Genomic DNA, 27,121 nt, shown 5'->3' with positions numbered 1-27,121 from the left:
ATGGGCAAGATGGACAACACCTCTGTGGAGCTGAGCTCTCCCTCCGAGGTGAAGCAGGCAGCCCTGGAGGAGTCAGAGCCCATTGCCCCCGAGGCTGTGAGCACCAAGAAGAAGAAGGAGATCCCAGACAGAGGCTCCTGGAAGGGGAGATTTGACTTCTTGCTGTCCTGCGTGGGCTATGCTATTGGGCTGGGCAACGTCTGGCGCTTCCCGTATCTCTGTGGCAAGAACGGAGGAGGTGAGAGAAATGCTCAGCACCTGCGCTAATCCCTGAGCAGCCTTGTCCCCTGAATGGGCTTTGGTTTGGTGTGGGTCTGGGCAAGCGGCTGGTCCCCTGGCTGAGAGCTGTCCCTCATGATGTGAGCTATTAAGCTGTCAGACTAATTCCCACGTTCTGTGGGCTTTACTAGCAAGTGCATGTTGGCAAGAAGCAGCCCAAGGAAATATAACAAGAAGATGGAGTTTTGTCAAGCTTCTGCAGTCCAAATTTGCAGGGCTACAGCAAAGAGTGTCTGGGACCTCATTTGTTTACAAGGAGGGCTATGCACATAGGCACCCAGCTGGATGCTGGGGTGTTCCCAGGGAAATCAGTTTATATCTGCTAATGGTGGTTTTCTCCTCAGTCTAGTGTATTCTCAAGGGGTAACAGTTTTGCATCTGAGTTTGTGTCACATGTCTGAGGAGTTTTGATTAGAAGCTTTGCACGGACCATAGCAGGGCCTTGTAGACATATGTACAAGTATGCATACATATGTACATGTACACAGGCACACATGAGTGTCATCATCTATGGAAGGAAATGAGCTTTGACTTACTACAGTGCTGTGAGAAAGGTCACAGTTATCGTCTCCATCCTAATGTTTGGAAAACAGAGGCCACGAGAGAAGGTGGCATCTGGTAGCAGTGCCCTCCTCCACAGACAGCTAACACCAGCTGTTTTTATTCTTTTTATTATTGCCCCACTACATCCGTTCCTTACCAGTCCTCAGCTGAGACTTTGCCAAACCATTGCAAGGCTAGAGAAAGGCAAGCAGATGGGGAAACAGTGCTGGGCTAGAAATCAAGAGATCCGGGAGATCAGCTCCCTGCCCAGCTACAGACTTTCTGCATGTCTTGGATCAAGTCAGAAAATACAGTCTTGTGCCTCAGCTCTCCCCTAAAATGGTGCTATTTCTTCAGCCTTGGCAGGGAGAGGCTTTTGTGGAGGGCAGTATGGGCTGCGTTGGTGTCAGTAGAGCAGAGGCTCTTTCTTCTCCCCACCCATGCCCAGCTCTCCCATGGTTTGTGCCTGTTATTAAAATAACCTTCCCTCCCCCCTGAAGGGCTGCTCATCTCCTTGAACGATTTCTCAGACTTCCCACACAAGTCCAAACCCCTTTCCCTCACCTTTAAGGCTGTATATATAATTTTAGTATCCTCTGCTAGTCCTCCCATGTTGCTCTTTACTCCCCTCTTAGCTCTTTATTGCCCAGAGTCCCTGTCCCCAGTGCCACGTTCATTCATGTTGCTCTGAGGGTCTCTTCTCACGCTTCTTCCCCACATCTTTTTTCTTTTCCTTTTGCCTTGAACTCCCTTTCCAAAACCCACTTTGTCTTTGGCTCTCATGACTTCTCCTCATATCACCAGCCCACTTCTGCTGTCCGTGCCATAGGTGGTGTAGGATGCTCTTCTCCTCCCACCCTGGGAAAGAGGAGATGGGTCTAGCTCCTTGCAGTGGTCTGTCCATGTAGCTCCACAGCATTTAGGGGGATCTTGGCCCTTTTCCTGAAGCATGTGGGGCAAGACCCAGTGGGAGACCAGACAGCTATCCATTTTGACAAGAAGATTTCTAATTCAGTATGTCGTTGTGTGCAGAGACGCGAGTGTGCGGCCGAGCCGGGTGACGTTTATGGGAATCAGCCAGGTCTACCTAGGGGAGCCTGTGCCACCATCACCGGAACCACGGTGCGGGTCTGCCATTTTCATCTAGTCACACTCTGGCACCTGAGTGCACTAGCCCTCCTCATACAACCTTAGCCCGGTGGCTAAGTCCCAGCACTGGTTTTTAGCCCCGTCTCTGCCCTGTGATTGCTGCACCATCTCAAACACATTGGATCTGCGCTGCCTGTGGCTCCGTCTCCTCACACATAAAGGTGGGGATGACGATATCTATAATTAGATGAGGTGTGTTTTGAAGCTAAAATCAATCCGATTTATGAAGTCAGCTGAGATGCTAGGACAGCGGGTGCTGTGGAGGTGCGGAGCGCTATTATTAGCATTAGCAATGGCACACAGGGCGATCTCTGCCCTGGCAGCTGCAGGCACGCAGAGGGATCAGCCGGCTGCGAGCAAAAACGCCGGACAGATGAAGCTTGGGAATTGGTGCCTGCCTCCTCTCAAACGCCCTGCCTTGCCGCCGGTTCATGCCGTTCGTGGCAGCCTGTATTGCTTGTTCCTCTCACCCCTACACGCGGTCTGGCTGTTCGCAGGCACGACTGTTCCTGCAGCCGGCAATAATGAGCAGCAAGTGGAGGCTGCTGATGCCGGAGACAGGCAGGAGAGCTGACGCACGAACGCGTCACTGGGAGCCGATGCGGAGCAGCGAGGAAGGGCCGCACGGCATCTGATTCGCAATCGGGTGGGCACCGTCTTGGCTCTGCCCCGACGGAGGTGCCTCCGGAGCGGAGCAGACTGTGGGTGGGACTCTAATTTTAGCATCTTGCATGTGCGCTGCTCAGAGCACGGCCGTGTGGGCTGCTTCCATTACGCACAGGCAAATTGAACTGAATGGAAATATTGTCGTCTCACTTACCGCTGTCACATTGTATCAGCTCACGGCTGATTTGCTCGGCATTGTAATCGGGCACATAATTAGGGGATATTCACCCAGGGTACGGCAGCCCGGCGCAAGGCCCACCCGCTCCGGGGAGCAGGCTTTACCCAAAGTGATGCCTGGGCTCCCTGCTGGCTCTGCGCTCAGCTGAATGTGCCCAGCTATGACTAACGCTCCAGCCGCTACACTGGTTTCTAACCTCATGCAGTCCTTCTGATGTCAACAGGATTTTACCGGACTCTAAATTGACTCTAAATGTGGCTCAGTAGGTGCTAAAAATTGTCTGTGAGATCCTTGAATAACTTGAGAGGAACATTTTTTTAAATAAGCGTCATGCATTTCTCATTTACACATTGAGACTCCAAGCAACAGCATGTAACAGCTTGTAATGCTCAACTTTTGTTTCGTGGGCAGTGTTCACCATTTTAAGGATTAATTATTATTCCTTGCTGTACGGCATTAGGAGCTGGAGACTGCAGGCAGATTTGGGGCTGCACAGTGAGTGCCAGGCACTGCGTCCTCCTTCCCTGCCTCCAAGGGCCTGTGCCCTGCACAGGCAGGGCAGGACCAGCGCCGTCACCCCTTTGACCCATGGACTTTGGAGACAGGTTTGGACTCTCCCAAGCTCATACACAATTATTTGTAGCAGGCCCAGGAACTGAACCAGACCTTTCAGCAGCCCATCCAGGGCCAGAGATTACAGACTACCCCTCTCTCTCTGTGCCAAGGATTTAGGCACAGGCATGCAAATTTTAGGTACAAATTTCCAAACTGATTTCACCTCTGGCTGTAGAGCACCCAGGGATGTTACTGTGCCTGCTCGGAGACCTGACCCTCCAGAGTGGCAATGTCATTGCCAACAGCCCTCGCTTCCCAGCTGCGGTCTGGTTTGTAGCTTTTCCCCTATTCCAGAGGATTTTTGTCAAGCCAGGATAAATGACCTGGGTCCAAATGTTTGTCTGTTTTTTTTCTCAATAGTCTAATAAAATCTTTCACCTACAAACCTTCCTGGCCTGTTGTAGATGAAAAATGCAGGATTGTCAGGGCTGCGGCCAAATTTCATTAGCTGCTTGCACAGAAGCAAGCCAGGCACTGTGACTGCTGATAAGCTCAGTCTCCAAACTCTGCAATGAGGTGCAACGGTAGCGAGGCAGCATCCGTGTCCTCGGAGCGGGCCCTGGCTTCCCGCAGGGCTCCTGGGGGGACTAGACCTGTCCCAGGCTTGCAGGCTGCGGCGGCTAGCGAGAGTGCAGGGAAGGATGCCGAGCGGGCAACGCTCCTCCCGCAGCGACGCTCAAAGCTGTTCGCTCCTCCATGCCAGGCTGCGGGTGAGGCTGAGAGCCTGCGCCTCCATGCCAGCTTGCAATTCAGGCTCACGGTCATCGAGCTGCTGGCCCGGAGCGTGTTTTCTCCCTGCCACCCGCTGCCAGCTCCTCTTGCACGCTGCCTCCCGCCGACTCCCACGCCGGGTGCTGGCGCCTGCCTCTCCCAGCTGGGCTCAGCTCCCCGCTTGGCAGGCAGGCGTCCCCAGCTGGGTGCCCCCTGAGCCAGCGTGCCTGGCTGTGCCTCGCTGCTTCCCTGCCCTCGGAGAGCAGCTGCTGGAGCCTGGCTCTGCCAGGTGCAAGCTGGGCTGCAGCTCTCCAAGAGTGGCTTTGCTCACTGGCTCCGTGTTTGCTTTCCCACTAATATCTGGAGAAGACGACTCAGACTGACAGCTCAGCCCTCCGGCTAGTGCAGAAACCGGTGCCGTCCCAGACACGGCCAGCTGCTTCTGAGCAAACTGAGTGTCCCCTCTCTCTCCCCAGCCGTCATCTTCTGCAGGAGTTTGTCCTCTTCAGGGACAACGGCATGCTCCAACACATGCACGAGGAAGCTGGAAAATGAGCTTTGTCCTAAGTCCTAGAAGTCAGGGTGGCCTGAACCTGTACAGCCTTCAAATCACATGGCGAGGCTCTCCTATTGCATTTGCTCGTCTAATAACAGGATGCAAGTAATATCACTGAATGGCTGCACTACCTCATTTCTAGTGATGAGATGATTTCCACAGGGTCCATAGAGAGGAATAATGTTTTCACCAGGAATTCTGAGGGTAAAACCTAGAGCAAGGGTGGGGAGATGTATAGGGCTGTTACAAGAGCGAATACAGTCTTAGCCACAGTTTCCTTAAAAGGCTGAAATAGCTATAAACAAGGAAGTAGTGGCCAATGCTAGAAATTCCTCTGCCCTTTTCCCTCAAGGTGAAGAATCGGGAGCTGCTGCAGGTAAGACAGGAAATATCAACAAGAACAAGTTACCAGTGTCAGTGTCCAGGCTTTTGGGTTCATTGTCAGGTTGGGCTTAGCATCGCCTAAATATCTAACAACTAAGTGAGACTGGCATCACATAGCTAGTGATGCCAGTATATACGTATATATGATACTTATATAGCCATAGTGATAGGAACAGGTAAGAGGAAGGCAGTGGTGATCTCAATGGGAGACCTACTAAACGCACCAACTCCAGTTGCAAACTCTCGCCTCCGAGCAAGTCTGCTCCTCATCACGTGCGTGCTGTGGAGCGAGAAACTGCAGCTGGAGGCATTTACTTCTTGCTAAAAGGAGGAGCCATCTGAAAACATTGCTCCTTCTTCCAGGGGCCTTCCTCATCCCCTATTTCCTGACGCTGGTGTTTGCTGGAATTCCTCTCTTCCTGCTGGAAACCGCTCTGGGCCAGTATACCTCCGTTGGCGGACTGGGAGTCTGGAAATTAGCACCCATGTTTAAAGGTACTGTACTGTAAGTTTGTGAAGGCGATGGCACATAACTACAGACAAAAACCCTTTAATGGTTTGGGAAGCAAATCAGCAAATCCCTGGGGATGGGGTGGCAGGTGAGGGGAGTCTTTTCCCTCTGGCTTTATCAAGCTGTCCTTGACCCTGATGTCCACAGTCACTAACGTCCCTGTGCTCTGTTCAAACAGTCAAACAAAGGCAATTTATGATCATCAGGGACTGCGATGGAGGGGCTCTGGTTGCAGAAGACCTGCCCCAAGCCTCCCCATGTGGGCTCACTTTAATTGCACGGGAAAGCTGTAGATAGTGGATGTGAACCTGACGCCGTGTCTGGAGTAGCAGCATTCTGGAAACCAGTGGTGATTTAGGAATGCCTTGGAAGTGAGAAAGAGCGATTCTGCCAGGGAAGTGATCAGATCCTGTTTTCATGGAGCTCTGCGTCTAAAGTACCTGTAGCATACTGAAGGGTAGCACTGTTTACCCAGTGGTAATGGCTGGGTGAGAGATGTGTGGAACAAGCCTCCCTTGCTGACCAGCTCAGTGTAGCTGTATCAGGTGCTGTGTTGATGAGCGGGTTCGCTTTTTCTGGCTCTGCCACAAAACTCGTCGTGATGTCCGTGAGCGCAGCTGGGCACTGGAGACCTGGATTGATGCTGCTCTCTGCCTTCCTTTGCAGGAGTGGGGCTGGCAGCTGTGGTTCTCTCCTTCTGGCTGAACATCTACTACATTGTCATCATCGCCTGGGCTCTCTACTATCTCTTCAACTCTTTCACCGCGGTGAGTCACAGACATGTCTACAGCATGGCATTGTCTGCGCTATGGGTCCTTACTCCCTGCTGTATGGGGAGGGGTTGTTTATGCCACAAAACATGCACTAACTGCTTGTAGTTTGTGCAAAGAGCCTTCGTCAGCACCCTGCTGGGCCCTTCCCGAAGAGGTTCATCAGCCCTGGAGGCAGTCGTGTAGTGCTGATGGGTACTGATGCTTGCCCTCTGGAGAGGGTGGTCCTCGGAGGGGATGGTCCCATCCCCTCTCTGGGACCTGTTGCCGATTACAACAATCTTTAAAACCCACCCTGTGCCTCTGTCATATTTCTAGAGCTGTGTGAATCTAAGAGCTGCACATTTCCACAACTGGTTTTATCACAACATGTTCTTATTACCCAGGACTTAGTCCTGACCTTAATTAGTCCTCATTTACGCTTCTTTTGATAAATGAAATCCTGGGGATTTTTTTCTGCTGGGAAAATGATTCAGAAAGCATTTAGACATCTGCTTGTGACTGCCCCTTAGCATGTACTTTGGCGTTGTGGTTTATAGTGGGTTCCTTTTCCATAGCAAGGTCTTGTACCATACAAGGTCAGAATCACGCCCCACATGAACTTCTTGGTAGCTGAATATTTATTTCAGCCCAGCAGCTGGGAAGAGCTCCCTTAACTTAACTCTCTGAGCAACATGCAGCCTTAAAGACATCAACTCCATGGTTCAAATGGGATTTTTTTCATTTAGGTATAACCATGAAATGCTGTTATGAACGTTGTATATCCAGTTTCACTTTTTGTTTGATCAAAAATTTCAAGTATCTATCAAGACTTTTGCTAAAATATTCTGTTTGGCATTCCCAGCTGTGTTTCTACTGCCAATACCCACTGTAGGCTCCTGGGTCCAGAACAAAATTGTCAGTTGTGGATGATTAGGTGGACCGTTGGGGGATTCCCAAATGAACAAAAGTCTACCCCAAAGGAACCCATCCCCGTTCTACCCTGGGCAGGATGCATCTTAGGATGAGGCTTTGGTACAGTCAAGTGCCACAGACCCGACTGGTGACAGCGCTCGTATCTACACAAGCAGCTCCAGGTGTTCGGCTCAAGGCCTTTTCTTTTACCACAGATAATTCCAGATTCCCCAAAGGAGCCAAGGTACAAATAAAAAAGCTAGGCTGATGCCTCTCCCCTGTTCCTCCTAAATTTGACTAGGAGTATTTTGAACCTGAACAGGAACCCAGCTTGCCTTCTGCAGTTTCTGTCCTCTGAAATTCAGAGGAAATGGAGCAGCAACAAACCATTTCCCTGCCTGCCCCTCCTTATAAGATCTGCACAGCATCTCTGATGTGCAAACTGCTTGGTTGAAGGGCTGCTGTGTGGTGCTGCTTGAGCCATTGCATTTGCTTCAGTGCAATTAGCAAGTCCACAATGAAATCACTGGGTGCAAACAGCCCGGGTGGCCACCAGGGTGTCCCCACCTGCCCCTCCATAGCCCTTCTTCTGCCAAGCCAGAGTGCACGTTGGGAGGTATCATCTGCTGGAGTGAACTGATTTAAAAGGGGGGTGAAGGCAGCACTTAAAGGCAGTGATGCCACAAAGCACTTAGAACACAGATAATATTTCTAAAGGGGTCTGTGTTCGTGGATGGATAGGAATGGATACAAGCATCTTCTTAAAGCTTTGTTGAGCTGGAGCCTGAGGTCTTATCTGCAGAGAGAAATCATCCAGAATAGCCGTTCTGCATTTATCTACATGCACTGCACTCGGGAAGTGAGACTGCTGCACACAGAGATGTATCTGATCTGCTCTTGTTGGGCTGCCTCGGCCATGGTACTACACGGCACGGGCGAGTTGCCCTGCGTGCTCGCGCAGCCCCTGATGCTGCAGTTTCATCGCTTGCAGCGCCAGGACTGGCTGTATTAAATCTGTAGTGGTGTGCTGCTGTCACACTGCTACCTACGGTGTAAACGCCTCCCAGGAATCCCTTTGTGCTGCTTATAGGGCAGGGGACAGCATGAAATAGCTACTATGCTTTAAATTTACTCCTGGGCTTACGTTACAGTAGTTTATTCATGTAGACAAGCTGTTAGCCCCCATTCTCAATGCCACGTTGCTTTTTAAGCATTGAAGCTTGGCATTAATGAGAGATAAGAAACAAATCAGTGTTTATTCTTTGTGCAGTAAATTCCAACCACTTGTTGAGTGAAGCTAGCCAAAAGCTGTAATGATTATAAACACAATATCCCCCGGTAGCTATTTTAATTAGTAGCTATTAATTACCAACAGTTAATTGGAAATGGCTTTCTATCTGGGGAATTGCTAACATTTTATTAGAGCTACAGCACTGTCCTAATCACATCGTGATATTGTTTCCTGGAAAATCCGTGTCCCAATTTATTATTATTTTGGAAAATTGTTTCATGCTTTTGGCTGCAAGGTTCCAGCCCATGCAGAGGAGCCACCCATCCTCTTTGCAAAAAAACAAAAACAGGGTTTCAGTTTAAGAGAAGACAAATTTTGCTTCTCGCCACTGCCCTTCGGAGAGGGCACATTAATGATAACCCTGCTGTCATTGTGCCGGCGCAGGACCTGCCGTGGCAGAGCTGCGGGAATGCCTGGAACACCGACCGCTGCTTCTCCAACTACTCCCTGGGCGACACCACCAACCTCACCAGCGCCGTCACTGAGTTCTGGGAGTAAGTCCACAGCCTGCCTACACCAGGTTTCTCCCCATTGCCGCAGCCGTCGTGCCTGCTCGCCGGGGCTGTGGCCATGCCTGCCGGCACCTTTCCTTGGACAACCTTGGCAGGAGGGGGGTCAGAGCCGGCCGTCAGCCGGGGCGGGCATGGGCGTGGGGTGCACTGTGCAGCTGCAGGTCAGACGGATAGAGGGGATAGCAGCCTCTTCGTCTCTCTTCTCCTTCCTTTATCCCAACATGATGAGCCTCAGGTCCCTTTAGGGTTTTGCGGGCTCTCACGCTTGTCTGCACCTCCAGGATCTCCGGTTTCTCTACCCCCAAGGGTTGGATTTCCCCTTAACGCAGCCTCTCCCACCCCTAGGAGGAACATGCACCAGATGTCCGGGGGCCTGGGGGAGCCCGGCACCATCCGCTGGCCCCTGGCTGGCACGCTGGCCCTGGCCTGGCTGCTGGTCTACTTCTCCATCTGGAAGGGCGTGGAGTGGACGGGCAAGGTACGGTGCGAGGACCAGGTGTTTTGGTGCTGCCTCTCATCGCCACACGCAGGTCTTGGCTGTGGAAATGTCCTCGGGACGCAATTTTGTCTGAGTGCCTATAACTAAGGTTATGATGTTTCAAGGCAGAATCGCGGTAGATGCTATTAAATTTTTGACATTTACCTTTCGTGGTTGTAAAAATTGCTACTGTGTTTATGGTAATTTTCACTCTAAGCATAGAGAATAACTCTTCCCTGTAAAGTCACGGGTCGGAGCACTCAGTCTCTCTGAAGGACTTGGGAAGAGATTTTCGGAGATTACTTATGTTTCCCACCTCAGGACAGCCCTTTGAGAGAGCAAGGCCTCTTCTGGGCTCCCCCTTTTGAAAATCATCATGTCTTAAAATGCTGCTGGTGGAAAAAAACTCACCACCTCCTTTGAAAATTTTCTTGCTGCCCTTTAGGGACTGGTGGGAGACCTTCAGATCAGAAGCACGTAGTTATTCACTGTGTAGCATCTCAGGCTACCACAGCCAGAAGGTAATTGCTTAGTTTAGTGAAACAGCAATGCTGAGATACTGAGATGTGTTATTTAGAGCACAGCATGGTGTAGTGGGACAATATTATGAAAGGAATAATCTAGAGGAGAGATCAGAAAGAAGCACTTCAGGTGTAGGTCACCTAAGCTGTTAACTTCCCCACAGTGGCTCTCAAAATGGCTTTAGCTACACAGCCGCAGCAGAGCCCCGGTGGTTGCCGGTAGGGGCCCTGTGATGAGGGATGGCGTGTACCTGCCAGTCCCTGAAACAGTGCTGAAAAGCAAGTGGTGGAGTCAAGACAACTCACGTCACTTGATGCATTGGACTAGAGAAACACCAGCTTTAGCTCTGCAAAATAAGGATGTCATGACTTAAAGGGATTACTTCTGTGAACTAAATTTATCCCTGTGCAATTCCCTTGTCTTTGGGCAATTCATCCAGACTTAGGCATGCTACTTTTGCGATTAGTGCGTCCTTGCGTGTCATTGGCAGAGAGAAACCTCAAACAGCCAGAAACACTACTAGCACGGGAACGGGAGGCAGAAAACGCAAGGAAATGCTGCCAAAAGCGGCGGTGTGTGGGGAGCCCGTTCCCCCCTCACAGAGACACAACCTGGACTCAATGCCACCGCGGGCAGGGAAGCTCCTGGGCACTGGCGGGCTGAGGGCTTCTCTCCCATGGTGTCTTTTGCAGGTGGTGTATTTCTCGGCCACCTACCCCTACTTCATGCTCTTCATCCTCTTCTTCCGGGGAGTCACGCTGCCGGGAGCCAAGGAGGGGATCCTCTTCTACCTCACGCCCGACTTCAGAAAGCTCTCCGACTCCGAGGTTGGTAGCCTAGTGAGGAAAGCTCTTACCTCTCTCGGTGGTCTCTGCATTAGTCTTCCTCGGGCACTTCTCTTGAATATTTTAAGTATTAAAAATAAAAGGGAGTAGTTCCCTGTTCAAGCAGTCACGACCCTCACAGGCTGAGACAAAGCTGAAGGGCAGGCCCTTTGCAGGTGGAAATCCATGCAGCCGCTCTGCTGTACTCAAGCAGTGTTATCCATGAGACGGGGGTCTGAGAAATTACCCCGATGAAGGAACCTCCTCTCTGGGTTGGGAATGCCTCATTTCACTAACTATCCCAGGGCTGGCCATTTGGCCTTGATCTGGTGGTCCCAGAGAAAGGAGAATGTGGTGGCACTGGCATGGGGGCCTCAGAAGTGCAACAGTACACACAGCAGCAATTTTTGGAAATGCTTAAATGACGACTGGTGGCCAGTAACGTTGCTTTGGCCAGCAGAATCACAGGGGGGAACCCAGGAGAAGCATGGAGGCTTGCAAAGGCAAAGTTTTTCAGGCAACACAGACTCTGCCTTTTGCAGCAGCGATGCTCCTGCGGCTCCAGAGGTCACCGGTCATGTGTGAGTGGGGACAACTGGACACCCATGATTTCCCGAGGGGTCCCAATGATCCCTCTCGCAGGAAACTCACTGTAACTGTCCTGTACTGCCAGCTGCATTGGCTCTAACGCTGGAAACGAGGCTCTCAACTCTCAGAAGAGTTGTTTAAACACTATGCAATTCAGAAACGAATAGTCTGACCTCTTTTCATGTGCCTTCTAGGGTTTAAACCCTTAAGGTACCAGGACCAGCTTTGCAAGCTGTCCTCTGCAGTTGTTTGCACAAGAAACTCCATGTTGGAAAATCAAAGACACGCTAGTGGAAGAAGAATGGAGGGGGTGAGTGTGGGACATGGGTCTCCGAGGGGAGCAGCACCCCTCAGAGGGCAGCCGTGAGAAAGCGAGCGGACACACACACACACACACAAATTCAGATGATATATGAGTCCTTTCCGACCTGCACCGGGGCTTGAGGAACACGGTTCAGAAAACGGGATGCACGACCCTTCCTCAATCCCCATCCATCCCTGGAAGCAGCCTCGAGCCATGGGTTTCAGAGGGCTGGCGATGTACATCTGGTGCTGGGCCAGGCTGCACTCTCGATGCACTTGCCACATGAGGAGGACGCAGACCCCCTGTTCCTCCTCCTCCTCCTCCTCCCCGGGGAGGCATTGCTCTCTGGCAGGCTCCCTCCTGACACTGCAGCAGGGGAGGCAAATGCCACATCCCTGACTCAGTGCCCTGTGTTGGGTCCCCTGGCAGCCCCATTCCCGTGGGGCGAGGTGCAGGGGTTTTGCTGACCCCGCGGAGCTGTGAGACACGTGGTGGCTCCGGGAGGCAGCGTGCTCCGGCCATGCCTGTGCGACACAAATGCACAGCATCACCACCCCGCAGGCAAAATGGGGCCGTGCTGGCTGTCTCCATTACCCTTCTCTCCACCTGCACCACCATCTCTGAGCCCTGCCTCGCCCTGGAGAGGTTCAGAAAGGCACGGAAAACTCTTTTCTTCAGACATGTTCAGCCCGCTTGGCAGTAACACAGCTACAGGTTTCAAGGTGGCTCCTGTGACATTTCCAGCCACTGGTCCAAACATTTCCTTGGAGCTTGGGTCAGCAGCCAGCATCGCAGGCACCTGTGGCCCTAGTGACAGGGTGCCCGCAGGTCCTGACCACCCCAGTGGGCTGGGTGGCCAAGCCCACAGTCCCACGGTCTGTATCCAGCCCCCTCGCTAGCCCTGCACTGAGCTGCTGCAGGAGATGCACCTGCAGCATGGAGTCCCTCTTGCTGCAGACATGTTTCCTGCAGCAGCTCAGCAGCATGGAGTCCCTTCCACTGCACTCCTCTCCCAGCGCAACCCAGGCAACAGGTTTGCAAAAGCTGGAGGGAGCGATGGGCGGCATTGTCCAGAGGTTGGTGTTTGTCTCCAGGGTGCGACAGCCTCCCCTGGCAAAGCAAAGACACCAAGCGTTTGGCCCCAGCAGCTCCCACACCCTCTCTGGTAGACAGGGTAAACACTGAAGTGTCCAGGTGTCTCATCCATCCCCTCCGTGCCGAGCTATTGCTCAAAGGAGGGAGGGCAGCCATGCTCGGAGGGCTGGACCCGCCAAGTTGGCAGCACAGAGGAAGACAGACTCAAAACCGGCTTCTTCTCCGCAGGTCTGGATGGACGCAGCCACGCAGATCTTCTTCTCTTACGGCCTGGGGCTGGGGTCCCTGATCGCACTGGGGAGCTACAACACTTTCCACAACAACGTCTACAGGTCTGTTGGGTTTTTTCCACCCTCCTGCATGGTGGGGAGTGCTCACGGGTGAGGGAGGGGGTCATGGTGAGTCTGGGGCGCCTGATCTCCAGCGTCCCCTTGCTGGCAACATGCAGCCCAGGGGCCGTGCTGCGATCGCTGTAGCGGGGCTCCCCTGCCTGCGGCACACGTAACAAGTCCCCGCGCTACCTCTCCAAGGCACAGGAACTGCTCTCAGCAGGACTTGGGCTTTTCTTTATCCCGCCCTTCGCTCCTGGCCTCTTGGTAGGGACCTGCAGGTGGTTTCTTTTCTTTCTTTCTCTCTTCCAGAGACTCCATTATTGTCTGCTGTATAAACTCCACCACAAGCGTATTTGCTGGATTTGTTATTTTCTCTATCGTTGGCTTCATGTCGCACATAACGAAGAAGTCGATCTCAGAGCTGGCCTCCTCAGGTAAGCAGAAACCCAGGTTCAAATGCAACACCAACCTTTGAGAGCAATTTGTCAGGGAACATGGGATGCTCCCAGGTCTTTATTGACCAGGACCCAAGTGTGCAACCCTTTTTGCACACCCTCCCACCAAGACGGGTCTCAAGCACCTGTGGCTGGTGTTCATCGCACTCTAGCTGCAAGGGGCATCTCCGCCTGCTTTTTAATGTTCTCCTTTTAGTGCTGAAGTTTTATGTGCTTTTGCTGCAGTGAAATAATTAGGCCTTTGCTTTCTGAAACCTTCCTATAGAGAATAGATACTGCCTATGTTTTCAGTAGACGTGATCAAAATTTGGAGTCCCAAAAGGGACCATGCAAAATTTTGAAATTGTAATCTCAGAATAATTTTTTAACCAAGATGGGACTGTGTCTTTTTGCGCAAAGACATATTTTGAAATTGCTGTCTTCCCTGAGAAAGCTTTTATCCCAAGAAACAGCATTTTGTGATGGAAAAAAAAGGACATCAGGAAAGTTATAACCAGCTCTGAATACCAGTTTATTTTTCTAGCAAAGTGCTCCAGCTCCATTTGGTAGCAGTAATTCGATGACTTTCTTGCTTGCAGGATGAGAAAAGGCAAGGCATTTCTGTGGCCATTCCTGCCTCCCCATCCTACCCCTGTGCACCCCACCAGGCTGGTGTGTCGTGGGCAAAGGCTCAGGTGTTTCTAGCTCCTATATTAAATACCTGAAATTCTTGACTGTGATCGTTGTCTCTCTGTTCAACTGTGGCCCTTAGCTCAGACTTCCCATCAAATGCTTTACAAACATGGTCTCATCCCTCTTTTCATTACCACAGGCCCTGGACTGGCTTTCCTCGCCTACCCGCAGGTTGTCACACAGCTGCCCCTGTCCCCGCTCTGGTCAATCCTCTTCTTCTCCATGCTGATGATGTTGGGTCTGGATAGTCAGGTGAGACAAGCCAGGGACAAAGTGGGGTAAGATATGAAGGTATCTTCAGATACGATGGTGGTGTCCTCTTCTGCACCTTGGGACAGTGCTGAGCAGGGTCTTTTCATACTCTTTATGGTGAGATGCAGCTGCATGAAACAAAACCTCCCATGTGGTCATTGCCTCTGCGCTCTTCCCTAACGTAGGCACATACTGCAAGTGTGGCCGAATCTGATCACTACCCAATGCACCCGTCCTTGTCCTGCTGCCAATTAAAAATAAGATCAATGACCAGCTTCCGGCAGCCCAGCAGAACCAGTCAGCCTTATAAGAAAATCACCACTTCCCCATAGGAGGAGAGGATCTTTGGAAAGCTTTTCTCCATTCAGACCAATTTTTGGCCCTAGTGAAGTGCCGGTGCTGCTGCATGGGCACAGCATGTCCCCATCTTGCTGGGTGACCCTGGCAGCTGAGCTCATAGGCTCTAAGTAGAGCTAGCAGGAAACTATCCCTGCCAAAATACTTTGGGGCAAGGGAAAAAGGGAAAAGATTTCTTTCAAGTAATAACTGCTTTGTTCTTGTAAGACAGGATTGCCCCCACCCCCAAAATAGGTATGTGAAATAAGGGAAATCAGTATTAACTGCTTCATTTTGTGTCTGCAGAAGAATAGTTTGTGGTCATTGCACCTCTCTTGGTATTTTGTGAGAGGCTCAGTTTGGATGCTTTGGATTTTCTTACTGTGTCACCTTGACCAAAATGCATTTCCTGTGAGGCAAGAAGATGTCATTACTTCGGCTTACTTTCATAGGTTAGGGTAGAAAGCCTCCATCTTCTCTACTCCCAGGGGCTGGGAGGAGCATCTCTGCACAAGGTACCAGTCTCTGGCGCAGTGTCGACAGGTTGCGCTGAGAAAAGCAGCGATGCGGCATTTGAATTAGGGCTCTCCCGTGGTGCGAGGATGGTGGTTTGATGCAGTGTTTCGGCATTGTTGTTGATAACAAAAGTGGCCCTGGGCAGAGCTGAAGCACCCTGGCCTGGTTCATCAGTGAGCAGGGGTAAATCCTGGCAGAAGGCAGGAGCCATGCCTTGGGAAAGGCTGGTGCCTGAGTACCTTGACTGCTTTGCCATCAGATAAGTCTTACAAGATATTTGAGGGGGAAGCAGATGGATGTAGCAAAAGGTCTCTACCCTGCCCCCCTCAGAGCCCTCACAAAACAAAAAAAAAATCATCATCTCTGTGTTTTTACAAGCAGTGATACTTTTTTTGTGATGATTCAGCATAAAAGTAGCTACCCAGTGAAGCAGTGAATTGCAGCGTGCCTCCCTTTTGAGTGTACCAAAATCAAAGGCTCCTTCAAAAGCCTGTGCTTGGTCTGTCACATCCTCCCCTGTGCCCGTGTGCTCTTTCCTCGCAGTGGAAACCACCGGTACAAAATAGATGCTCTCTTGGATTACAGGTAGCATTCATAAGCCCAAGTCTAGTTCATAATCAGACTCAGACTTATTCCTGATGTGTCACACCCGGTTTCCAGGAAAATCTAATCAACCAAACCTGGTTTTCAAGTATGGCACACTCCCATAAACACATCATAAAGCTCACGTCTGCATTACCACAGACATTATTTGGCAAATAATTCCAAATAATGACTAAGTGTTCCAAAAGAAGCTACATTTACAGAAAAAAAAATTACTCTCCATGGATTATTCACTCAGTGCTGGTAAATAGTTGAAGATGTGACAATAAGCCCTCTAAGCACTGTGTGGAATTTATTTGCTGCACTTGCTTCTGAAATACCACTTGAAATTCTCCAAGCCCCTTCTGACAGCTAGTCTGGGAGGGCAGGCAGTCTGTGGGGGGCTATCATTGCCTGGAGGAGGAGGAGGAAGGGGGGGGACGACGAAGCATCAAAAGGAAAACAAGCTTTTAAAAAAGCACAGATAAATACATGTGAAGAAGGTTTCTGTCTGCATGCTGGAGCTCTGATTCAATCAAACACACCATTAACAGCATGGCAGCTTATGCATATAAAACAAATAACACAGGCCGCAACAACAGCTGCAATTGCACGTGCATTTTGAAGCATCCAGCTAAAAAAAAAAAGAAGAGATGTTTTTGCTATGTGCTGATTAAATACCGTTTGTGGTATTTGCAGATGGGGAGCAGCCATTTTTCATTTGGGTCAGCAGCCCAGTCCATGAGGCACGGCAGGGCCATTGGGCGTTTCTTGCACCCTGCACTCCTTGGGCTGCTGGGCTGGGTCTGCCCCTTGTCAGCGGGTGGGCACGGGGCCGTAGGCACAGCAGAGATGCTCGGGAGCCCAGCTAGCTAAGGAAGGTAGGGCTGAGATCTGCATTTGCGATGCAGCAACAAGCCCCAACCCCTTAACGGTGGTGGGAGTGGGTCCACCCATGTCCATTAGCTTCGATGGTGAGTCTTCTGCAGATGTGGCACAGCTACATCTGCCTCTTTCTGCTCTCTTTCTCATCTCCTCTGCAGTTACTTGAAGGGGATGAATGACCTATATTGATAGACACACGCCTCCCTCCTGTGCTCCCACTCGCCGCTTGTGTGCCTTAACGTTCACTCTGCCTCTGATCCATCCGGGCTTCAGCTCTCTTGCGTCTAGACCCTCTTGCATAATATGCTAATGCTTTCTTTTAACCTACCAGTTTCCAGGTCAGGCGTTTTCTCCCCAGGGGAGCTAGCGAACCTTGTGACTGCAAGCCTGCATCTGTCCCATGTGAGGCCGCCTCTCACAGGTTATTCATGAGGAATTCCAGCTGCGAGCAGTGAGACCCATTCTCACGGCTCTCTGCTGCACATCTGGCAGCTGTGGTCGAACCCCCATGGGCCCGTGGGTCCTGGTCAGGGTGCTCTGCGTGGCCGAGGAGGGGATAGCCAGCCCCTGACACTGGGAGAGGATGGGAGACAGACTTTCATTCACACTGAGGTACCACCTATATTGACTCCCAAACCCAGATTGTCGGACCCAGCAACCTGTGTAATGATTAAGCCTCTGAAGGGGAAAAAGAGCAAAAGAGAGAAGTGAATGGAAATAAAATCTTTAGGAGATAAACAATATCATGGGGCGAGGCATGAGGAAGAACAGAATATGTGCTAAAGATTGTGGCTGGAGACAGTTGGTGAGAAAAATGAAACTTTTTGGAAAGGACACTGAAGCGTGCATGCATGCGTGTGTGTGTGTGGTGGGGGGGGGGTGTGTGTGTCCACCCACATGCACAAGCGTGCACACAGAGCAAGGGTGAGACCAGGAGCATGACAGTGACCAGATCCTCATCGCTCCTGAAAGCAGCATGCTTTCACTCAGGTGCCTACTTATCTCGTGCGAGCATCTAAGGGTGGGTATGCAGGCTGGCAAATGTGGACCCCAGGCCAGCTGGGGAGCCATGGTCCCCAGGGCTGGAAAGGTGAGCCTCCTCCAGGCAGCGTCACCTCTGAAGCCTGAGGCTGGCATGAGGCAATTTTCAGTAAATGTTATGAAGGCCATTGCCTGTTTTATGGCTAGAAAAAGCAGCGTACCACCATTTGGTTCCCCATCTCATCCATTACACACCAGCTTAATTTTGATAGGAGGTAAAGAGATTTCAACTCACTTTGTAGCCCTGTTCCCCATCACCCGTCTCCCTGTCTTTCCCTCTGTGCCTTCCCTGACTTTGATCCGCCTTCCTGCACCACAGGGCTGTCAGTTTTACTGCGTCCTGTTATCCGAGGCATCTTTTTCTTCACTTCTTCTCCACTGGACACCCCTCACATCCACCCTCTGCCCCGACCATCCCTGGCCCGCCTCTGGACCCTCTTCCCTCTCTGCCTTGCCTGGTGCCAGATCGCCTGGCCCTGCCCATGGCTCCGGCAGCGCCTGGCCGTGCATCCACGTGGAAGGAATAGCTTTCGACAGTGGTTTTTTTTGTCACGCTGGCTCCTCACACTGTGGTGCCACCTCAGTCCTGACTCTTCCAGACAATCAGCCAGGTGGGATGGGGTGAAGAACTCATTGTCAGTGAGTATAAAGGCAGCTTAACCCGTGCCCGAACTGCAAAAGATGCTTTAATAGCACTTGTGTCCAACATAAAAGGCTTAGCTCATTAAAAATTCGAGTTCAAGCAGTTGAGCTTTGACGGTCTGGGAATACCAGCTTTCCTGCGGATATAAAACGCTGGGCAGAAACCTCACCCTTTGCCCCGCTCTGTCCCAGGTGGAAGCCAGCCCCAGCAGGCAGAGGTGTCCAAGCTCTTCCACCGTCCCTACCAACTACAGGCACGGCTCAGGCTCCCTGCTTTTCCTCCCTACATCTTTCCAGCCCTCTGCTGCTCTTTTTAGTTTGTGTACCTCTACCTCCACCTCCACTCTAGGTTTTTTTCTTCTTGTCTCCCTGTTCAAATCGAAAAATGCCAGCACTTTCTAGAGCACTCTCCCAGGGACAGGGAGGTCCCTGACATCCAAGAGCAATGAAACCTCTTTCATTTTCATTGCACTGGCTTGTACATTTACTGAGGGTGACCAGGGAACCTAGGAGATTGCTGCCCTCATAAGCTTCCCAGGATTTTTGCTCGAGGCATGATGTGCTTTCTGAGAGCTCTGTGTTACCAGTGGTTTCTGGGAGTGAGATATAGAAGTGAATCTCACAATTTACCAAGACATAGGAGGGAAGGAAGCACTTCACAGACATACAGTCAAACTGTCCTCATTTCATACTAGTGCAGAACTAGTAGGAAAACTGATTTGAAGGTAACACTCACAGGGACTTCTTTATGTGTTATGGTGCAGACGGCATTAATATACTGTGCATGGTATAGCACTGCGCAAGCCATCCAGGTGTTTTCAGCTCTAGAAAGACCATGTGCTGTGAGGATGGGCTTTGAACGTGCTACATGCACTTAATGTAGTATGCTTGAAAAAGTGAGATAAAGTCAAGGACTGGGTAGTCAGAGATGTTGTTATTATGCACATGCATGGGAGACCGGGCAGTGGGTAATGCAGCCCCTTAATGAGTATTTTAGATCATTGAACAGCACAAGCGCTGTTGCAATAGGCTGAGAAGAGCACACATGGGAAAGGAAGAGCAAGCAAGGTCCTGCATGTGTCCCAGCAGCAGACAGACACGTTGCTGTGACAGAGAGCCTGGCAGCATGGGGGAGCAGGGCAGTGGCGGGGAGGCCCTAGAGAGTTTGGGGGAAGAAAGAGGAGGCTTTCCACAGGAGGCAGAAAGCGGAGATTTATCTCAGCTAATTTTAGGTATTTAACCCTGGTGCTTTTAGCTCCCTCTATAGTCAGTGGAGGGAGAGGGGCATTTTCAGAAGATGGTTTGGGCCAATGTTGTGCCGAGGTGCCTCTTTTTCCAGTGTCTGTGGAGAGCATTTGAAGCAATGAGGCTCTCAACATTGGAGTTAAATGTAGGAGGTGTTGATGTCACGCTAAGGTACTTATATATATATGTCTTTGGTGTATACCTTTTCCCGTAGTTCTGCACTGTGGAAGGGTTCATTACAGCCCTGATGGATGAGTATCCTCATCTCCTGAGAGCCAGGAAGAAGGTCTTCATCGCAGCAGTCTGTTTCATCTCTTATCTCATCGGATTCTCCAACATCACCCAGGTACAGATAGCCGTGCTTATACCTCCATTCATGGCACCTTTCTAGTCACTTTGGCATAGCACAGCAGCACCGAAAGCTCTGGGAGGAGTGACAGCATCCCTAGGAGCCATCCTAATGCTGGATAAATGGGCTTGCTCATCACTGCTACATCTCAAGTGACTTAGGATGCCTCCATAATTTTTACCCCCATCCTGTTGTCAGTCTGGCTTCTTGTTTTGCTATTTGCAATAAGAGCTCAAGCCAACAGAGCCCAAGCTGAGGAAACCCCAAGCTGAGGGTTAACATAACATAAAGAAGACCAGTCTGTTGGGGTCCTGACCCTCTGGGGCTGAATCCAGAGTTCACATGTGTGGAGTTAAGGCTGAGCGGTCTGGAGACCATTGGTGGAGCACTGTAGGTTCATGAGGAGGTAAGGCAGAAAAACTCCAGGGAGGGACAGAGCAGACTAAATTAAGTGACTCCATCTAAAACAGAGAAAAATAAGAAATCCTAGTGAATCTCTGCTTTTCTTCTCACCCTTGGCCATGCCTGAACAGGCTGGCTAATTGTCTGCAAGAGCACATCAGTTTTGCTGCTGGGAACCAGACTCCAGTGGAAACATCGCAACACTGGTTCTACTGTCCAAGAAAATTAACATTAAAGCCAGCAGATGCAGATAGTAGCAATCCAAGCAACTGGCTGATATTGTTGACCATAATCTAGAACTAAAGTCCCTGACCCTGGTTTTGTCTCCTCAGGGTGGCATTTATGTCTTCAAGCTGTTTGATTACTACTCAGCCAGTGGCATGTGTCTTCTCTTTCTTGTCTTCTTTGAGACCATCTCAATTTCTTGGTGTTATGGTAAGCACAAAAGACCTTGTTCCTTTGTTTTCTCCATGGGCACAGTGAGTTATTTCAGAAGCCTCCCACAGTGAAGCCAATGAAAACTTTGCAACTGAAAATAGCTTAGGCTGATAACACCCGAAAATCAGGACTGGAAGGCTGTCATCTCACTTCTCCAGGCCACCACAAAGACCTCTGCACAAACTGGAAGATGCCTAGGGTCCTGCCCTCTGGTCCTTCAAGAGGACACCAGGAACATGGGAGCGCTAGCACGAATTTGCTTTTTGTCCCCCTACCCCATCCCCTCCAGATAATGCATCTCATGCCACAGCATTGTCACCCTCTTGCTGTGGCTGGCCTGTGCTGTGTCATGAGAAGAGGTGATGACCATGGTGCTGAGATGGGATGCTTTTTCAATGCCCATTTCTTCTTGTAGGTGTGAACAGGTTTTACAGGAACATCGAAGAAATGATTGGCTACAAACCTTGCATCTGGTGGAAGATCTGCTGGGCCTTCTTCACTCCTCTTGTCTGCCTGGTAAGACCTGGGGCATCCTATCTGCAGGAGTGGATCCAGAAGGGCCTCTTAGCTTGGATGGGCTGTAGGGGAAATACTATGTTCTCAACCCAGTATAGGTCTGCTGTAAGGTGGTCCTAGGCAGATTTGAGATAGGTAACGTAATACAGGAGCACCTTTCACTCTGCCCACTGGAAATCACATGTAAGAAAAGCTCTAGATGATTGTTTTAATCTAAATGAGGCTATCAGTTCTTCATTCTTCTTTCTGAGATGCCAAAAGATAAGCACATAATTTGCTGTTTTAAAAACCTATTATTGGTTCTGGGGAAGGCTCTCAGCTACTCCAGCTCCAGCCTCAGCCCCTGAGAGGCTTGTCAGACCAAACGCCATCAGCAAATGCAGTGTAACTGATTGAGGAGCAATTTTGCTTTTGCTGGTTCCTGCACTTCCAGCAGGACTAGTACAGGGAATGGTACGAGAAGGCCAATGACAGGAAGATGAAGGCTCCTGAGGCCAGCTGTGAGGATGCTGTTAACTTGCTTAGGAGCTGGTGTGGGGGTATTGCTTGTCTGAGTAATCTAGTGAAGAAGGAAATCAGGGGTATTCCAATTCCAGCTTTTTACACAGGATAATAAGAAATAATGTGAAACTACCACTTGGTGGGCTGAGAGCATCTAGACTAGTTTACGGAGCTGTTGGGTTGCTGTAAGACTGTTGAGAGCTAAGAGGATAGTGAAGGAACGAATGGATGGATGGACCCTGATTTTGCACACTTTCACCTGCGATGGCTGGTGCTCTTTTCCCAGGGCGTGTTCTTCTTCAGCGTGGTGGAAATGACCCCTCTGACACTGGGAAAATACATCTATCCCGCATGGGGTCAAGGCATTGGTTGGCTTATGGCTCTGTCCTCCATGGTACTGATTCCAGGATACATGCTGTACTGTTTCTTCACCTCAACGGGGACTCTCCGGCAGGTATGAACAGCTTCACCACTCCTCTTCTGCTCTCTGCTTAGAGTAAGCCCCCCACTGAACTAAACCTAAGAAGAACCAAGCAGACTCTGCTCTGACAAAGTTGTCAGAGTACTTCAGGTTGGTGCTGCAGGAGCTCTGCACACCCTCTCCTCCAGGAGGGCTCAAAGCAGCCCCAGTGCACAGAACTGCCTCCGGCAACACGGGCTCACTGGGGAGGACTTACTAGCCCAGCTGAGCACTAGCACGTCTAAATGGCAGGGACCACTGCCGAGCAGCACGTGGCTGGCTGCGTCTGGCCAAGTGGGTAGACCTTCAGGTAGTCTCTCCTTAGGTCAGTCCGTCGTCCCTCATTGAGCTTTGTGTTGTCACCATCACAAAAAGGGAGCCCTCTTTCCCTGGATATCTCTTTGGTGCAGAGGACTGGAGCCCTGGAAGAGATTGGGAGGAAATCTTTGAGGTTTCTTAACCCAGAGAAATCCCAATTCCCAGCAGTCCCTGGCTATGAGCATGGTTACCTGGCATGTCTCAGCAGAGAGATCAGCATCCTCCAAGCATGAACCATGAAATATCTCAGGGCTAGGACCTGCTAGTGACAAACATGCACAGCAGTAGTTTGTATGTGCTTTGTAAAGGGCACCCAGTGAATGAGGGGTTAAGAAGCAATGCAGACTTTCATGCAGGACCCACAATACCCACAACTCTGATCTTGTGGGTTGAACATCTGAACATTTTTTTGAATAATTTGAGCAGGGTTTTATGTAGCAGTGAATCATGAGTCTCTGTATGTCATACCTAGTAATTACTGTTAAGATTTTATTTACAGTGTTGACATTCAGTCTTGAGAGCATTGTGCACAAAGTCCCTGGCTTGATGCTGTCTGCTGCAAGCTACAGGTGTAAGAAGTCACCATACGGATGCTGATTTATGGCTTTCCCAGCCCAGCTCCAACAGCCACCAGATGCCATCTCAATCTCATGAGTTTGCTTCATGGATACTATATTTTGAATAATGTTTAATTCAGAAATGTTTTGGCTGGAACTGCTGGACTGAGGTCAGCTTCAGGCTCTCTACCTTTGAGGTCAAGCTGCAGGTGGATTTGACTTTCCTTCCTCCCAGCTCTCCATTTGGATGGGCTGTGGTGGGGGAACTGGGCAGGTTTGGTGTCTCAGATCTGCTTTCAGTTTCTGGTCTCTCATCTGAGGTCGAGTTTAGGTTCTTGCCATTTTGTGTTGAAGGCCAGCAGCAATTCCAATAGCAGGTCCTTTCTCAGATGTTTTGAGGGCTCCTTATCCCCTCATAATATGAGCTGGAAAAGAGGGAAAAGGGAAGACTGCAAATACAGATATGGGTTCAGCGCTTTGCTTAGGCTCAATCCTGTTTCCACTAGGGATGGTGAAAGCATGTCCTGGCTCCTGGGGCAGCTCATGCGCATGTTTCCACCCATCCCCTCAGCACCTCGTGCAAACCAGCAGTGCCAGTCAGCAGCTGGGTGCACCTCCTCTGTCCCGCCGTCCCTCTGACAGCACCCACACACATCAGGAGACCCAGGCCTCCTCCCCACTGTTCATAGACCCAGGGGTGAGCAGCAGATGACAGCAGGAAGAAAGTAGGCTTCTGTCTGTGTGTGTGTGTTGGAGACAGAGAGAATTTTTGGCCTCTTATATGCACAGATCCTGGATTAGTTTGTAATAGAGCTGGAGCTGGAGGGAAATTAGATGCCAATGCTGAATAAAGTGGTTTTGACAGACAGGAAAGATTACAAGTCATTTTGATCCTACTGAGCATGAATGTGAGGGATAAAAAAAAGACCATAAATGGCAGAAGCAGCTCAGTGAACATTTCAGGGACTTCACCCAGCAACAACCACTTCAGCGGTATTCGAGAGTAGGAGCTTGTTTCCCTTTGCTGGAAAGAGCTTCTTCCTGACTTAGTGATGTCTATTCAGGTCAGGCTCAGTCCTCCTCTGCCTTCTCTCCTGCAACTTCCAGCATTAGTCGCTTCTTGACAGGCAAAAGTGATTCATTCTTCTTCATCACTCCTGATGCTCAGTCTACACGCCTCCAGTAATGACTTGCCCCTCCATATTTTCCTGGGTTCTTGCTTCACTTTACTCGGCTCTGCAATTTTCATTTGATCAGCTCAGGGTGACAGGAATTGCTGCTGGTGCAAAGGTTTGTGCAGGTGGACTGGTCTGATCTGCATCAGCAGCACGGACCATGACCTTGTCAGCCTGCTGTAGCTAGTTAGTAATGCTTTATAATCAACCCTAGTTGAAAAATTATGGAAACTGGGAAAACGGGTCTGCTCTGAAGCCTGTGACATTGCAGCTCTCAGTCCTACTTGCAGCTGGTATTGCCTGGTCACAGTTTGCCTGTGTTATAAGGGTGATCCCTGTATTTCAGATAAAAGGAGGAGCTGCTGTGCTGAGTGCAGCACCAAAGCAACGATGACTTGCAGAGGCTTTCAGTGGATTGCTGAATGGTGCTGGAGGAGTAACTCCTGCTGCATGTAACTGGGGCCACCTCTGAGGCTTGGGGCGAGGGGTCCCAATCCCCAGCTGCTGCCATGCCCCGGCTGCCCCACCGCTGCCATCCCCAGCCCCCCGGCTGACCCACTCTCTCCCTTCATTCCCGGGCAGCGCTTGCAGCAGATGACACAGCCCAAGCCAGAGGCGCACGCTCAGAACAACGGCCTCCAGCCGAAGGCGTCCTTGAACGGGAGGGTCTCAGATGCCGCCGTCTAGGAGGAGAGCCTGGACCTCCTCGCCCTGCCCCGTAGCTGCTCGTGCCACGTTGTCCCTCGAGCTCCTCTGGCACAGCTCGCTGTCCCCAGCTCCGCGGTGGCTTTCGCTTGCCGAAGAGAGGACCTGGCGGAGGAACCCTCTCGCATCTCTTCCTCCTAGCCCGGCTTACCAAGGCCCTGAACGAGCTGCCACCAGGGCGTTGTGCGGTGACCGTCTTCATCCTGCAACATCCTGGTCCAGGCTCTCAGGGAGGAGCGGCCAGTGCCCAGGTCTTCCTCCTCCTACAAGAGGTGACGTCTCTAGAGAGCTTAGACTGATCGCTGACCAATTGTCTGTTCTTCTTCTTGCCTTGCCACGTGAATCTCCACAGAGCATCCCATAGCACACAGCCGTGCTGTCACCCCAGAGAGCCAGCTGACACCAGGTTCAATCCCAGACGGTTGTCAACTGATCTAGCATAAACCAAGACTAGCAAATGCATAACCAGGGGGGAATGTGGCAGAACGAGGGATTCCAGTGAGGAGTCCAGCATGCTGGTAGCTGCAGGACATCACCCCAAAACTGGCAAAGGGCATCAGGACAGTGTGTGCTGCTCACAGGTGCTGCGTTTCAGCCCTGCACAGTCTCCAGCCATTATCACCGCGTCCTTCGGGGCTGGCACTGTGAGCCAGAGCCTAGCAGAGTCGGCAGCCTTTTTCTTCTGGAGCGCCCTGCCCTCTGCAGCTGTGTGCAGTAGCCACTCCCTGACCCTAAAATGCAGTTAAGAGGGTAAGGGGAGGGCTCTTCGCTACAGGCTGTCCCAGTCTCCTACACTGACCACGCTCTGCTGCAATCAGCTTTGTGTGGAGGCAAGAGGTCTGCTGTGTGACGGGGAGACTTTCCAGCACGGTGCAAATCTCCCCCCCAGCTGGAACAAGGGAGCTCCTGCCAAATACCCTCCCTGGCTGCGTCCCCAGGTGGGAAGCAGTAAGATGCAGCATAGTGCCCATGGGTGGTTTAGCTTATACCTTTTTCGGGAAGTGGCAACACCTAAATCCCAGACAGCGGAAGGCAGGAGCTCCTGGGGGAGCTGGTAGGATGTAGCCACCATGCTTAAACCCACCCCCGTGAACCAGTGCTGACTTCTCTTGGGAAGTGTCTGTACAGCCGGCCGCTGGCGCTGGCACATCCTGACTCCCAGCACACACAGCATGGGGGGGCCGTGAGCTGTTGTAGATGATGCTGGAGGAGTGTATAACACCTCGGAGAAGGCTGAGAAGTGTTTCAGAGCAGTCCTAAAGCAGCAGCGTATCTCTGGTTTATAAAGCCTTGAGAAAGGAGGTGTCTTATCACAGCACCATGTGCAGGTGTGACAGTGATGCTCCCGTTTGTGACAGCCTCCCAATGACCCCATGCAGAGATACCCGTGTGCTCAGAGCATTTGATGAGCACCCGTCGTACGCGTGCACAGACGGCATGGCTCAGTGCAAATTAATCTGTCCCCTCCCTTGGCACCGTTGCTGTGTCTGCTGGCCTGCCTTCCCGCCGGCTCGCACTCCCAGGCTCAGCTCAGAGTCAATGAATTCACAAATGAGTATCTGAGGAAAGGTACGTCCCACTCACGCTGTGGAGCTGTGCCACGATGCAGGTTGGCCTTGTGCTGCCCATCCCTGGGACCAGCCGGTGCACGGGGCCAGCCTGCTCTTCTGCTGGACTCCCAGCCTGAGGATCGGTCGTGTAAAGAGGAAAGAAGTTGTCTGGTGATTAAAGCTGAAGTGGGTCACCTTTGGGGTTGGGTCCCCTGCCAACTCGCCAAAGCATCTCGATTAACATTGCTTTAGATGTGTAACCAATTTGTGTTTGTACGTGATACGTGCTGTGTCCTGGCAGTTAGCAGTTGTGGCTGCCAGG

At 51.1% G+C, this 27,121-nt stretch overlaps 1 protein-coding gene across 1 annotated transcript; it reads left to right on the top strand.

The window, feature by feature from the left end:
- Positions 1–25,231, top strand: LOC140646215 (sodium- and chloride-dependent GABA transporter 1-like). Its single transcript, XM_072849807.1, has 14 exons — positions 1–238; positions 5,445–5,576; positions 6,259–6,359; positions 8,932–9,041; positions 9,405–9,537; positions 10,752–10,886; positions 13,099–13,202; positions 13,512–13,636; positions 14,469–14,581; positions 20,043–20,174; positions 20,912–21,014; positions 21,433–21,533; positions 22,321–22,488; positions 25,127–25,231. The coding sequence occupies exons 1-14, from the start codon at positions 1–3 to the stop codon at positions 25,229–25,231; spliced, it is 1,800 nt and encodes a 599-aa protein (XP_072705908.1).
- The last annotated feature ends 1,890 nt before the right edge of the window (positions 25,232–27,121 follow it).

Source organism: Ciconia boyciana, chromosome 1 (genome assembly GCF_034638445.1).
Source record: "Ciconia boyciana chromosome 1, ASM3463844v1, whole genome shotgun sequence".
Lineage (NCBI taxonomy): Eukaryota > Metazoa > Chordata > Aves > Ciconiiformes > Ciconiidae > Ciconia > Ciconia boyciana.
This window is presented reverse-complemented; position numbering and strand designations above follow the sequence as displayed.

Excerpts from the sequence above, each read along its gene's own strand:
- LOC140646215 (XM_072849807.1), top strand. The coding sequence starts at position 1 with ATGGGCAAGATGGACAACACCTCTGTGGAGCTGAGCTCTCCCTCCGAG. Across the intron at positions 239-5,444 it reads CTGTGGCAAGAACGGAGGAG|GGGCCTTCCTCATCCCCTAT; the intron begins GTGAGAGAAATG and ends TCCTTCTTCCAG. Across the intron at positions 5,577-6,258 it reads ATTAGCACCCATGTTTAAAG|GAGTGGGGCTGGCAGCTGTG; the intron begins GTACTGTACTGT and ends CTTCCTTTGCAG.